General features: G+C 49.1%; 1 protein-coding gene across 2 annotated transcripts in view; it reads right to left on the reverse strand.

Annotated features, from left to right (window-relative positions):
* LOC142572796 (acetylcholinesterase-like) overlaps positions 1 to 15,028 on the reverse strand; it is a 184,953-nt gene that overhangs the window by 118,426 nt on the left and 51,499 nt on the right. The window contains exon 1 of one of the 2 annotated variants that reach the window (XM_075682155.1): positions 6,781 to 7,267. The exons of the other annotated variant lie outside the window; for it this stretch is intronic. Within the exon in view, the coding sequence (XP_075538270.1) occupies positions 6,781 to 6,785 (5 nt within the window). The 5' untranslated portion in view covers positions 6,786 to 7,267. Of the gene's footprint in view, positions 1 to 6,780; positions 7,268 to 15,028 lie in introns of those variants that run through there. 2 annotated transcript variants of the gene reach the window in all.

A 15,028-nucleotide genomic window follows, 5' to 3' on the forward strand; every position in this document is an offset into this window, starting at 1 on the left:
TCTCAAAAACCGAGGGCTTCGCAGTCGACGCGACCGCGTGTTTGGACGCCCGCTTGTTTTTGTGCCAGCGTTGCCTGGAGCCCGCACGTGCGTGACACGGCATTGCGGGTGGCTCACGTTCCATATTTTTTTCGCTCTCGGTACGAACGTTGCCGGGCTTTCTTTCTTTGTATTTTTCTTTCTGTTTTGCTGGGAAGTGCAGGTGCTAGATGCTCAAATTATGCGCATTTCCTTCACAAACACATTCGTCATGCTGTGAATGTCGTTGTGGGTCTTTTTCTTTTTTTTCATATAGAGGCGTGAAGCGTATATTTTTCTTCCTAGTCATTGCACCTGTATCTGAACATTTCGTTCGCATGCACAGTTTTTTTGTAAAAAGTTCTGAACCCAGGCGCACAAAGCGCCTGGGTTCAGATGGGTAATATGATGCTACCTCAGTGGATGGATTTCTTTTTTCCTGTGATGCATGAGTTGCTGTGCAGAGACTGAAGTAGAAAATACTTGCTCCATTTCTTCGTGCTATAGAGTAAAAGCTAGTCAATAAAAATAAGAATGTCATAATAAAGCTAACGACAATAACGTTGCCGCGACGGGGCGTTCAATCAACCTCTAACTGTTGTTTGCACCTCTGCACCCGACGCGGCACACACTTCGCTGTTCTTAATCTGCGGCGAGGGGTCCTCCATGTACTAACAGGGTAGGTGGAATTTATAAACACACGCGTTACATCGAGCTGCCAGTCCACAGTGCAGGCCACATCATTACGCAAATCACTACAGAGTCCTACTTATCGCAAACGCTGATCTACCTCGGTATCCACTAAAAGAGAAGTTAGTTAAGATGTTCGCATTTTACTGCAGAGGACTCATCGACTACAGTTCCAGCATTGCGCACATGAAAGGGGCGCTGGTTCCAGCCTTTCGATAGTTTATTCGCCAATGTCCTGCTTTCCGCGGAGTATTCAGGGCACTCAAGAAGGACACGCTGCAAGCATTCTGTCCTCCGGGGTCACAGCAGCAGGTGGGAGAAGTGGAGCGTCGCATTGTACAATATGTTCGTTTTCTAAGGCACCCCGCAACCCCCGAAAGTTTTACTGAAACAATGCTCCTCGCTTGCTTTAGCCGCAGAGCTCTAAATCAAAATTGCGATCAGGCTAACTGCCACAAACATATGGTTCGAATGGGCCAGATGTAAGCACTCGTGTCGCTTTTTTTTTTTTCCTCCGCTGTATTGTCCAATATTGCGCTGTCTGTAACCACAGCTATATAGGCCAAGCGTCCATCAAGAAGCCCTGCTATTGGGGCTGGCTATAGTTTTTTTGTTTTTTCGTTGTGCGGCCTCATAACATTTAATAAAGGCTGTACCTGTGGCGTTCCATAAGTATATAGCCAAATTTATGATTCTTTTGATAGAAGAACGTCCGTGTTTTGACATAGTCTACGGGAAGAGGGGAGAAACGTCTGTCTAACGAATGTACAGGCTCGTTACCGTCTATGCTATAATGCCTGTTACGCGTGTATGTTCCGTGCGTGCGTGCGTGCGTGCGTGCGTGCGTACTGTATCAGGAGTATAGCATTCTAGGCGTGTGGCCAGGAAAACATCATCGGCACCCATGAAAGAATGTCTCTCTCTATCCCGGTCAGTGGTTCGAGCGCAATCTTCGGCCGGCGTCAGAAGACGTGCGTGCGATCGCTTACTTAATGGGAAACACGGGCCTCATATATCGTCGCTTTATCTCGCCTCAAGCGGAATCGTGCATACATCCTGGTAGTAACAGTCCCGCCTTCTTGGTGCGCTTCTTTCCTTTTGGCTTTGATTCAACGGTCCTCTCAGCCTTCCGGGGGAAAAAAAGAAAGCGTACTTGAGGAGCGGGCACTCGATGTGGGCCAATTAGTCGCCTCCAATGCCCTTCCTGCTGGCGAGAAGCCTCGTCACGAGTTGAGATCGCACGTAGCGCGGACCACAGAGTTACTCGACGGAAAACGCTAGCGTCTGCTATATCGCCTCCAGATTGCGGTTAAGAAAAACTATATGGGAGCGACCGTGAGTGCGTGAATATCACTTTAAGCTTGTGATGCCCAAAATACCATATATGCTACGCTAAGTTCGATGCCCCAAAATGCGGATTTAAGCGTGGCAAGCATAGAGCAAAGCTAATACTTGCGTTGTGAATATGCTGGAGTGAAGTTTCAGTTGTTAATAGTTTAGAAAGATAATTAATAATGAAATACTTAGCGCAGTAATTATGTCATAACTGAAAAATAAATTTTCTTTGAATTACTTGTACAAACGTATTCTCCATGACCAGAAGTACATGTTAACTACTCGTTCTAATTTTCGTTGATGTGGAACGGTGTTTGGGCATTACAGGGTTAAACTCCGGTTTTCTGGCTTTTGAAGTTGTAGGTGTTTCTCAAGATTGTCTTAATGAAGCTAACGCTTCATAACAAGTTCGCGATGCGGCAACTTCTAGTCCCATTCAGTCTCTAATTGCTGCATTCGACTGTCTGTAGAACATCGCCTGAAAGAGGTAATAATAAACGAGCATGCATGATCAACATGCAGGGGCCGTTTTAACTATGCATTTTGTTTTTTGCAGAAAGCTTCGTGATAAATTCAAAGGTCAGGGCCCTACAGTTCGAAGCCAGGTCAGTAGTTATATGATAACGCGTAGCTGTAGGAGAAAATTGACCGATGAAGACGACTCGTACAGAGCGTGTAGAAATGGCACAGAAACCACCGAGCATATTCCGTTAGAATGTCAGTGTCCATGCAGCGACGAGCATGGAAGCAGTAGGCTTGACTGAGGCGTTCGGTTTTAAGGACAGTAGGGGAAAAAAAACGTAAATGAAATTGGCTTTGGACTATTAAAAAAAAAAAACGGCCAGAGACTGGTGGCACAAATAAAGCGATAACGTGCAATGAAGCGAACTTTCTATAGTAAACATTTTAGATTACAGTAAAAGATACTTGAAGATTTATATGGATCACAAATTTGTAAAACGGAGAGCTCGGTGGCTTGTGTTTCTTCCCCATTTCTAAGGAGATGTTCATATTATCATCATCATCGCCATCACCACCACCACTACCAGCTGCAGGATTTAAGCGCTGGTATAAACTATGCGACAACGGGAAGAAAGTTGTCGCGTGGAATATGTTTGTTGCCCAACGACAAGTGTAAAAAGCGTATCTCCGAACGTTTCTAGTTTGTCACTCGGCTAAGTAAATATAGATCCTGTGCGGTAAATAACTATCCCTCGCACGAAGCTGTTAACTTCTGGGCGAATTTAGGCGCTGGCAAACTGCCCCGAGCAAGCAGACACAGCACTGTCACTATGGCGAGTGTCACTATGGCGAGTGTCACTATGGCGAGTGTCAATGTCTGAGCACCTCCTAGACGTCGCGGAACACATCTGTTGAAGTTGCGCGATTTGCTTACTCGTTTCATCACGCGATGAAACGAATAACGTTCCCAGCCCTCCTCCCTTATGCCGTCCCCCGAGGGACGGCATAGGGGAGGAGGGCTGGGCAGGTTGAATAAAATTCCTCCCTCTTTTCTGTACCTTTATCGTGGACTGATGCAGCATAGGAGGTAATAGGAATATAACCAACCCTTATATATAGCTTTCATTGATTACGAGAAAGCGTTTGATTCAGTCGAAACCTCAGCAGTCATGGAGGCATTACGGAATCAGGGTGTAGATGAGTCATATGTAAAAATACTGGAAGATATCTATAGCGGCTCCACAGCCACCGTAGTCCTCCATAAAGCAAGCAACAAAATCCCAATAAAGAAAGGCGTCAGGCAGGGAGATACGATATCTCCAATGCTATTCACAGCGTGTTTACAGGAGGTATTCAGAGACCTGGATTGGGAAGAATTGGGGATAATAGTTAATGGAGAGTACCTTAGTAACTTGCGATTCGCTGATGATATTGCCTTGCTTAGTAACTCAGGGGACCAATTGCAATGCCTGCTCACTGACCTGGAGAGGCAAAGCAGAAGAGTGGGTCTAAAAATTAATCTGCAGAAAACTAAAGTAATGCTTAACAGTCTCGGGAGAGAACAGCAATTTACAATAGGAAGCGAGGCACTGGAAGTCGTAAGGGAATACATCTACTTAGGGCAGGTAGTGACGGCAGATCCGGATCATGAGACGGAAATAATCAGAAGAATAAGAATGGGCTGGGGTGCGTTTGGCAGGCATTCCCAAATCATGAACAGCAGGTTGCCATTATCCCTCAAGAGAAAAGTATATAATAGCTGTGTCTTACCAGTACTCACCTACGGGGCAGAAACCTGGAGGCTTACTAAAAGGGTTCTACTCAAATTCAGGACGACACAACGAGCTATGGAAAGAAGAATGATAGATGTAACGTTAAGGGATAAGAAAAGAGCAGATTGGGTGAGGGAACAAACGCGAGTTAATGACATCTTAGTTGAAATCAAGAAAAAGAAATGGGCATGGGCAGGACATGTAATGAGGAGGGAAGATAACCGATGGTCATTAAGGGTTACGGACTGGATCCCAAGGGAAGGGAAGCGTAGCAGGGGGCGGCAGAAAGTTAGGTGGGCGGATGAGATTAAGAAGTTTGCAGGGACGGCATGGCCACAATTAGTACATGACCGGGGTTGTTGGAGAAGTATGGGAGAGGCCTTTGCCCTGCAGTGGGCGTAACCAGGCTGATGATGATGATGATGATGATGATGATGATGATGATGATGATGATGATGATGCAGCACAACACTCAAGCAAGCTAGCGCACCGTATGACATTGGAGAAGTGGCACAGACCTGAATTCACCCAACATTGATTGAATTCCCTCGACCCATCTATGCAACTGCGGCTGTTACCTGGGCTTCCGCGAAATGAGGAAACAATGCTGTGCCACTAACGCTTGGGCGTCGCATTCACCAATGCATATACGTGTTTGACTGGAATGGCTGATAGCGCCGAGTGTAACGCCTGCGGTGTCGATGAGACTGTGGAACATCTACTGTGCAACCGCCCATCTTCTGAACATGAAATACATGACCTCTGCACAGCTCTAAATCAGTTAGATAGAAAACCGTTCACCTTGAACAAGATCTTGCGACCATAGCCTCGCATATCGCAGCTACAAAAGGCCACAAAAGCGCTGCTGCGATATTTGAAATATACCGCATTCAGTCACCGCCAGTGATCCGGACTGGGTGACAGTTCAATATCCCCCGTGGACTTTCTCTTCTTCTTTTAATCTTTCCCTCTCTTTTCCCTTTCCCCAGTGTAGAGTAGCCAACCGGGCTCAGTCCCGGTTAACATCTCTGCCTTTCATTTACCATTTGCTCTCTCTCCCCCTTTCTCTTTTTGTTCCCCTACTTCTTCCCCCGTGCAGGGTAGCCAGCCGGAACTACCTCTGGTTAACCTCCCTGCCTTTCTACACAACCTTCTTTTCTCTCTCTAGATAGGGGGGTGTGGGGGCACGCCCGTCTCCTCGCCACGCCACTGACCGCAATGTGCGTGCATGCGCGCCTGCGCGTGCGTGTGTTCGTGTGTTGACGCTAAGGTCATGTAAAATCTGGAAAGACAGAATTTACTCTAGTGGCGGCGTGAACGGCGAACCATTCATGTTATTATAAAGCATGTTTTCCTCTTACATTTATGTATACTTTTCAATCAAAGGTAGTGCAGTCTGAAAGACACGAAATGCTATCTGTACACCAGCGACGTGCACACACAACATATATTTGTAATTGGTGCGCTTTGCAGAGAATCTCAGTGGTACGTTGTGCAGTGACCTATATTTACGCCCAACATGTAACGTCATTTCCATGCAGTCGTACGGTTTCTTCAAGTGATAACGTGAACTTGGCATGGGATATCTTTCTATTGCTACTCTTACGATAGAGAATGGACAGTGCAAACTGATGGTAAACACAATTAAATCGTTGTCTACTAGACCGCCTACATTATGGCGCGTGTCTCTGCATGAGGAATTAAAGTGGGGGCAAGTAACGGTAAGAGAAGAGTAGATGGAGATCGCTGGGAGGGGCCTTCGTCCTCCAGTGGACATGAAAATAGGCTGACGATGGTGATGATGGTATAATGGTTGTCGTGCGCAAAAAGAAAGAAAAAAAAAAGAAAAGAAAAAGGTACGTTAGGATTTTGTTAAGTTCAATTTGGAATCCAGCTTCATCTATAAAAGTCAGTCCGTGGCACATGCGAAAATAGCGCCTAACTTCAGGCTGTGAATGCTCAGATTGAGAGTCTGCTGTTGGTGCTGAGGATTCTGAGTGTCAGCTCCTTCATCCATATTTATCGCGGTACAGCCCGATTTTACTGCATATATTCTGCTGCTCTGAGTGAGCAAAGATCGGGCGACATTAACGGAACAAAGCGAAGCCACCAGAATACGACGTAGCAGCTCACAGCGCCAATAACCATAGTTGCGAACGGACTGCTCACAAATGCGGCACTGCACAACAGCCGGCGACATTTAATTAAACGCCGTGACCACTCTCCACACATCCCGCTCGCGCATATATCCCAAACCGATGTGTCGCACGCTTCCAGCCATGGCAAGATTTGTGTACGCACAAAGGGTACGGGGCCCCCCTGAGCGAATCTCGCCACGTCACGCTGAGCGACGAGATTCCTGGGACTCGCTCCCCGGGCGTCGACAAGAGAGCGAGCGAGGGAACGGACGAGTAAGTTGAGCGGGGAGCGTGTTTCTGCAACGGACCGGTCAGGGGCCGCTCCGAGCATTACCGAGAAAGTGAAATTTGACGAAGACGCTTACTGCATATATCAGCCGAGCCGACGAGGAGGAGAAGGAGGAACGGGTGGCGCCGGAACACCCGAGGTCATCGCGGCGTCTTCGTCCTCCCCGACAGGAGGCAGCCCCGTGATGCAACCGGGCTCTCTCTCTCTCGAGGAGCACTCGCGCACAAGCACGCACCGTTGCACGGCCACGCCGGGACGATGTCAGTCGCTAGAAGGAGGTCCCGACTCAAGCGAAAAGAACAACAAAAAAGACCCGCCGACAGCTCCGCGCATCCGAGCGTGCGCCGACTCTTGCCGCCACACTTCGGTGATCACCTTCGCTTCTGCGTGGGCATGTAGCACGCACACAAACCCAAGCAAACACGTGGTTGTTCTCCGCACACCCGCCGCTTGGCTCTCTGACACACGGGTAAAATTGGCGCCGGAACCCCGCGAGGTTGGCGAACTACAGCGGCGAGTGTTTCCGGCACACAGGATGCGGCTGGCTTCGAGCCGCGGAGCGGTTTGCGGCCGCCTCGCGAAGTTGCGGCGCTGTGGGCGCGCACGCCTCCTTGCGATGTTACGCCTCGGAGGGCGGAGGGTGGGGGGGGGATGTGCTGTACGCATAATAGCAGGCCGACGACGGCGGGACACGTCACACACCGGGACAAGGCCGATGCGAGCCTGACTCGGGAAACTAATTGATTGTCCGCGCGTACGCTAGACATTGTTTCGTCGTGAATAAGGCGCGTGAAGGACGTGCCGTAGTGTTAGGTGCACCTCCCCCGTCACTTTCACTAGCCGCGAAGTGCCCTTGAGCGGAGGACGACGACTCGCACGGCGCCCTCAGCGCACGCTGCATGCGTGCCTGTTGAACGAGAGCACTGAACCAGCTGCGCGGGTATAGGCCAGTGTCGTAACGACGTGTTTACAACGTAAACTTTATGAGTGTCAAATGCCCTCCTTGCGCAACGAGCGCTAGACAGAAGTGGGCCCCAGAGAGAGAGAGAGAGCGGTGGCGTAGGGACATATGACGAAAATAGAAAGGCGAGCAACGGCAGTGGCCCATATGGTGTTGCGCAGCTAAGCGGTTCCCGCGGTACCGCGACGGCGGCGTTCCAAGAGGAGAAGGGAATAAAAAAAAAAAAAAGAGAACACACCTCGCACCGTGCCTTAATTGCATGGTAAAGACGTTGACTCGGCGCCCTCTACCGCAGTGACACTCTTGTAAACCTATACTTTACAGTTTCGGGACTTAACATAGCTGTTTATATGTTAGAAAATCAGTCACGGAAACGACTAGAATACACGAGAAGGTATACAGTGTAAGTGTCGAGCAAAAAAAAAAAAGTTCAATATAATCAAGACAAACACTTCCGCCGTGACTGAAGTCATCACACGGCCGTGGCATAATTGTGCAGCTGTGGAAGCGTCCGCGCTCGGACAGCTGTTACGAATGTCGAGATCCGAATCCAGTTCACAAAAGTAAAAGCTTGCTCATTTAGCGCCGCTTCGAAGCACCTACGTAACTCCCCTTTCTTGTTCTTTTTTTTTTTTTTCACGTTTCATCGCTGCCACATTGCAGTCACTCGCGGGAAGGCCGTTCCGGGAGACACGACACAGGGTGCGACATTTGCAAATATCGCTCGCTGTAATACAACGGCTCAGCGATGAAGCGAACAAATGCGCCAGCAACATTGTTAGTGGCAGTCAAGAGCTCGACGGAATACCGTCTGCATGGTCAGGTAAAAGCGTTGTTAGAAAATGAAGCTGGCTGAACTTGCCGTCGAAACATCCAGACGCTTGCTTCCCAGCGACCCAACACTGCATGCAGTATCGCACGAGGCTGGACGTCACTGCACTGTGCGCCTTATTACAGCTTTGCTTGTCCAACACGTACTTCTCGTATGGAATGGCACATTCTACAGGCAAGTTATCGGTACCACAATGGGAGCATCTATTTCAGTCACGACTGCAAACCCAACGATGGAAGCACTTGAAGCCAAGGCCTTGGAGTCATTTCAGCCTAGACCCAAGGTATACTTGAGGTGCGTGTACGACTGCTTCTGTGTCATAGACAAAAAGAACGTGCAACGTTTCCTCGACTGCCTAAATGGCGTCGAGCCTTCCGTCAAGTCTACTGTGGAAGAAGAAAAAAACGGTTGACAGGGAAGAAAGCCTGATCCTCAGACGCCTGCAAAGTAATACGTACACGCACGGAGCGATAATGCGTCGCCTCTACACGACGCTCGACGGCTACCTCTGCCCAGTTTGCAACGTACCCGACATTTGGCACATTTGCTCCTGGAATGCCCGTGGCAGGAAGGCAGCGAAATGCAACCAGAAACGCACGCAAAACGAGCAATACAAGCAAACGACCTATTCGAAACGTGGGAGGCCAAGCTAACCCTCGGGGGCCTGGAAGACCAACAACAACTCGTCGCCAGGGCCAAGCGGGCAGTCGAAGCCAGAGGGTTCCTGGACTAAGGAGCCTTTCCACCTTAGGGTGATACCCGGCCTCGCTCGGGACGTTGTTTCGTTTAATAAACGTTTCTCTCTCTCTCTTTCTCTCCCCCCCCCTTTCTTGGACGCACTGGTCAAGCATGCTCTCAACGGCCTCACATTCAGCGAGTACCGGAAGCCAACGCACTCGGGTAAACACCTCGGTTTCGTCTCTGTTCATCCGGCAGCCGACAAACGCTCAGTGGTTCGTTCGTTAGTTGAACAAGTCATCCGCACCTGTTCTGACTCAAGTAGCCTGCAAGAGGAGCTTCGGATCATTAAAGAGGACCTAACGAGGAACGGGTATCCCAAGCATTTTATTCGGAGGACAACGAAATTCCTGATGAGTAATCAGCAGACTGACAGACAAGCCATGGACGCTTCATCCTCGAGACAGAAGTGAGCTGCTGTCCCGTATATTCGAGGTGTTAGCGAAGCCCCAGCTCGTGTTTTTAAGAAACGCGGTGTACAAATCGCGCATGTGCCAGCAAGCAAGCTTAAATGTGACTTGATGAACGTGAAGCCGATTGCGAATCTGTGCATATCGGCGAAAGCGGAAATTTCCGCAGGCGTCTCAAAGAGCACAAGAATGATGTCTCCAAAAGCCACACAGTGACAAATGCCCTCGCAGAGCATGCCGAGAAGACGGGTCACGAGATAAACCGGGATAAGGAGCGTATCGTGGCCGCAGAGAAAAACTTTACAACGAGGCTCAATCTCGAATCGCTAATAATCCGAGCGACAAATAACGCAATCAACAGATCATCTGGCACTCTAAAGCACGTGTACTCCCGAGCTTTGCGTCATGTGCTGAACGCTATTTAAGATTCTTGTGCCTAGCCGACATTCCATTGTGAACAAGGGGTCCGTACGGATCCCGAAACGTCATATTATTTTTATTTTGACCTCGGTCAGTGACCCGCTTCATTTTCTGACACTGTTAACGGCAATTTACACTTGCCAGTGCAAGTACGAGTCGTTCGGACATCGGTGAACAATCGCATGCATGCTGCTCATCCACCTTTCAAATTATAAATTTTATCGCAGAATAGTTGTGTGGGGAGTAGGATCTAGCACGTGGCCTGTTGTGTGAATTACGCTTAAAATTAGTCATTGCGAAATTGCAGTGTGCAAACAGGAAACAGAGGCAATTCGTCTTGAAGAAGTAATATTGAAAATGTCAGTTCGTATATGTATATGTAATATGGTCAAATAATATTCACGGACCAGAGGCTCTTCGAAGTGTCACTCCACTTAGTCTCATTCATGTCTCATGAGGTATCATTAATTTATGTATTCTTGAACCGGAAGGGGGCGTGAAGGAAAGAGAGAGAGACAAAAATGAGTTCTAGATCATTCACATGTACTAAGGCACGTGCAGCGTTATATCTACAGTCGGGGGCTCAAGTCTGTCGCCTTCACATACTGTAGAAGAGATCCATTGGCTTTCTGGACAAACTTGACAAAGTCTAGTTAACGAGAGAGGGAAGAAAGGAAAGGCAGGGAGGTTATGTATTTTTCCTGATGTAATGCTGTCAAAGTTCGGCGAACTTGACTAGGTCACAAGCGATCTCATGATGTCTAGTTTTGTATAAAACAAAACGCAAGAGAAAAATAAAAGCGAATGCATCGTCTTAGAGTACCATTGCCGATGGCATGACCTTTAGGATACCTTCCAATCAAATTGACACATTGAGCATGTTAAGCATAGACTCAAAGTGATTGCCGCTGGCATGACCTTTAGGATACCTTCCAATCGCATTGGCCCATTGAGCATGTTAAGCAAAGACACAAAGTGATTTCGTCAAGCTGGGCACTCGCGAATTAACGGCAAGACGTATGCAGAGGATAGCAGTCGCTTCATATGCCAAGGAAGACGTAAGGTATCAATGTCAAGCATTGCGTAAAGGTTCTACGTTGTCATATAGCGAAGAACTGACTTTCAACACACGAGATGCCTTCTTGTGTTCGCAAATAAATTTGTTGCGCACGCTTCAGAATCAAAAGCCTTGTTGTGTCATTGTGACCCAGCCAATAACTTGGACGTGACCGAAAGTAAGGGGGTGACAAGCCACTCATTAATGACTGTGCCTACCTATGTGTCTCATAATTTAGTGTAATAAAGTAATGAATTCGGACATCTTCCGGCGCGTTTTAGTCGATCAGGATAGTAATCACGAAGAGGAAAGAGCTGGGAGCACGCGGGTTACAATATTATGTTGTTACATCGTGACACACATAGTTAAAGCCGCCGGAGGGAGGCGGGGGGGGGGGGGGTAGCCACGGATTGCGGTGAGCACGTAAACTGGTTGACTGCATCATGTGAGTCGGGGCTTTCGACGTTCGGTTCGCAGAAGCAGTGCCATATATGGCTTTGAGGTCAACCCATCGCAGTTTGACCGCATCCTTGCCGAGACATTCCGCGAACGGACCAGATGCCCCAACGTGCGTGGAAGTGTTTTCTTTGGTGGAATGTGTCTCGCGAGGGTGTGAGACAAGAGACCCATTGCGCTGCAAAATATTTATGGCAACAGCCTCAAGACAGTGGAACTCCGGATGGTGTCACACTGGAGCCCCTTTGTGTGCACACTGCGCGCAGCGCATTGTGATTGGACGAACGACGGTGCGAGAGTGACGTCGGGAGTGCTTTTAGGTACGTGCAGGAGGGCCATTGGAGGGTTACTTGGTGGAGATTCGGCTAAGAAGAAGAAGATAAAGTTGTAACATTGCAACTTCTGACTCGTAGTCCTTGGATGTCTGTGTAAGGAATTTCCATTCCATCGCTTGCCTATTTTATATTAGCAGACGGTTAACTTCTTGCAACAAGCGTCACAGCCTTGCGTATAGTGTAATGTGACTTCGCGAGATCCTCAACACCTTCAAGTTTTCCTCACTGAAATCGAGGCGAATGTCAACTGCGCGCTTGCCACGGACGAGTTGCATTTTAGCGCGAGTCTTATTTCTCTCTGCTTTCTGTCAAGGCGAGAGCTTGATAATCGATTGATTTCTTGAATAATGGGTTGCGTACATTTTCCGCTCGATCTACCTGCGCTCGAAGCGACTTTATCGCTTTCAGATAACTTGCTATGTATAAATGCGTAAATCACGTAAATAATATCACATGTGCGAATGCATGTCAAGTTTAAGTAAGATACATATGGTTAAACTGAAAATACTCAAGCAAGAAGGAATAGGAAAACGTAGAACAACATCTATACATGTAAAGACAAAAGCTCGTCCCTTCTGCATGGTAAAGGGGAAAGGACTAATCTTGGCAGTCACTATATTTACAACAGTAAAATTATCACGTTCTACGCTTGCCAACAGCGTTGCTTCGCTGGTCCCTGTCTTTGTCTCTCTACCATCGGTATCGGCGACCGCGGCCGTTCGCAGTGTCCCCAACAGCGTCTTATTGCATTTGCTGCCAACACGGTCGAGTGCACGGAGCCCAAGAGAGGGACAACCTGCTCCCACAGCATCTGTTTATCGACTCGCGAAACAATATCGCAACCTTGCGCCGACCGCCAAGGGCTTCGACGCCAAGCCTAACCAACACGCCGAATCCGATGTCCCCATGCGGATTCCCTTTAGCCTGCTTTGTATACTCCTTCCTCGCCGCAAAACAAAGGAGATGCGCCGAGCAGAAAACAGAGCGGGCGTACTTCGCCGCGGCGCGTGTCCGGCGCACCGCGGTTTCCGCTGTCTCCGAACAGGAACAGCGGCGCGGTGGGCACGGGAGGCAACGACGACCGCCGGATGGAGGCCGCGACCGGTTTTTTTCGGGAGGGGAGCGCACGCGAACCAACGAAACGGACGGCGGCGAGGTAGCGGCGAGCGATACATCTCGAGTTGGTCAGCGCCGGTGGGTTCTCTCCAGATCCGCGAGCTGCACGCACGCACGCACGCACGCACGCACGCACGCACACACACACACACACACACACACACACACACACACACACACACACACACACACACACACACACACACACACACACACACACACACACACACACACACCCGGGCGGCAGATTTATGGGCCAGGCGTGGCACGGAATCGACAAATGCCGCCACTCGGTGTCCGCGATGCAAGGAAAGACAGAGGCAAAAGAAATCGCAATGAACACGCCCGAGAGAAGAAGACGGCGGGCGTAGGAAAACAAAAGGCGGTGTGTAGGTCCGGAAGGACGCCTCCCACCCGATCGGCCGCCCTCCCTTTCCGGTCTACACTGGAAACTGCTGCGCGGCCGTCGTATGATGCTCTCGCTGCGCGGCCACTGCCGCTTGGAGAGGACAGGGCGTGGGAAAGCGGCCAGCTTTGCCCAGCACCACCAGCGCGCGCGAGCCTTCGTCGTCATTGTCGTGCAGTGGTTTTTGCTTCGGCTTGCACGTATTTCCCTTTCTCCTCTATACTGAACCTCAAGGACATTCGCGCGACCTCCCCTTACAGTGCATTTGCGCAGACGGCTTATATAAAAAAAGGAAGTCTGCGGACTTGTCTTATGTTTTTTTTTTAATTTTTGTAAGGTTTCCATAATGCGACCAGGTATTTTTTGTTTCCTACAACACAGATTTCTAGGGTATTGGCAGCCCCGTACCTTCGCAATGTATACCCGTGGGTAAAAGTATATACAGACTGCAGACTCCTCCCCCCCCCCCCCCCAGAATAAAATAAGGAAGGAAAAACTTCAGAATTTAGGAGCACAAACTGAAATTGACGACCGCACTGGGAAATTCGCAATGCCAAGTTTGGACTCAGTTGCAGGGAGCCCTACGGGCTCCCTGCAATGGTCAGGCGGCGCAGCGATCGGCTCAGCCGTCAGCGCCACCGTGTCAGTTGCGCGAAACAACGAGGCGGCCACTGCTACCGAGGCATGCTTCTGCGGCGCTCGTTCGAAACCTGTCGGACGTTCTAAATTGCGGTTTTAGGGCAATCAAAACATCGAGGCCCATTTTGGACCACCGACGCTTGAGAAAGGACGCCAGATTTACGACTACCACCATGTATATCGTGTCAAAGAAGTAAACATCATGGACATCATAGCGAGGTGCTTAAATTAAATGATAGTGCTTTAGGTGCCAAAACCACGGTGTGATTAGGACGCAGACGGTGGGGGGGGGGGGCGGACTCCGGAATAATTTGGACCACCTGGGGTTCTTTAACGTTTACCTAAATCTAATTACACAGGTGTTTTGGTATTTCGACCCCATCGAAATTCGGCCGCCCTGGCCGGGATTTAATCCCACGACCTCGTGCTTAGCAGCCCAACACCATAGCCACTAAGTAACCACCGCAGGTCGCGAAGTATTTGTCACAACATAGCAAGCATGCTTACGACGTCGAACTCAAAGTTAGTTAACAAATAATTATTTTATGCCACTTAAGTGAGCAAATACGGCCGTGGACGTCTCTGAACTGTCAATTGTCGCTTCATTACTTGGAGCGTGCCTTGCACCTCACAATTGTAGAGGTTTTGGCGGATTGGCAGGTAAGTGCTTTTTTCTCCGTTGACAAAGTGCCTCGAGCATATTCTGGTATTGTCGTTCGGGCTCGAATGTGAGAGGGCATTACCGTTGAAGCATCATAGAGAGCAATCAACTGAGACTAAACAACGGGAAGACTGAATAAATATGCGTTAGCTTGCGCGAGAGAAATACAAATTTTCGTATACTCGACGTGTGCTGCCGTGTACTCCAACCTTAGCTCTGTTGTTCTAAGCGCGAGAAAGTATCGGCACGAATGAGCTCGGTTCCAGAATTCGCGTCTGGATCTTGGCGCAGGA

Source organism: Dermacentor variabilis, chromosome 2, assembly GCF_050947875.1.
Source record: "Dermacentor variabilis isolate Ectoservices chromosome 2, ASM5094787v1, whole genome shotgun sequence".
NCBI classification, from domain to species: Eukaryota; Metazoa; Arthropoda; class Arachnida; order Ixodida; family Ixodidae; genus Dermacentor; species Dermacentor variabilis.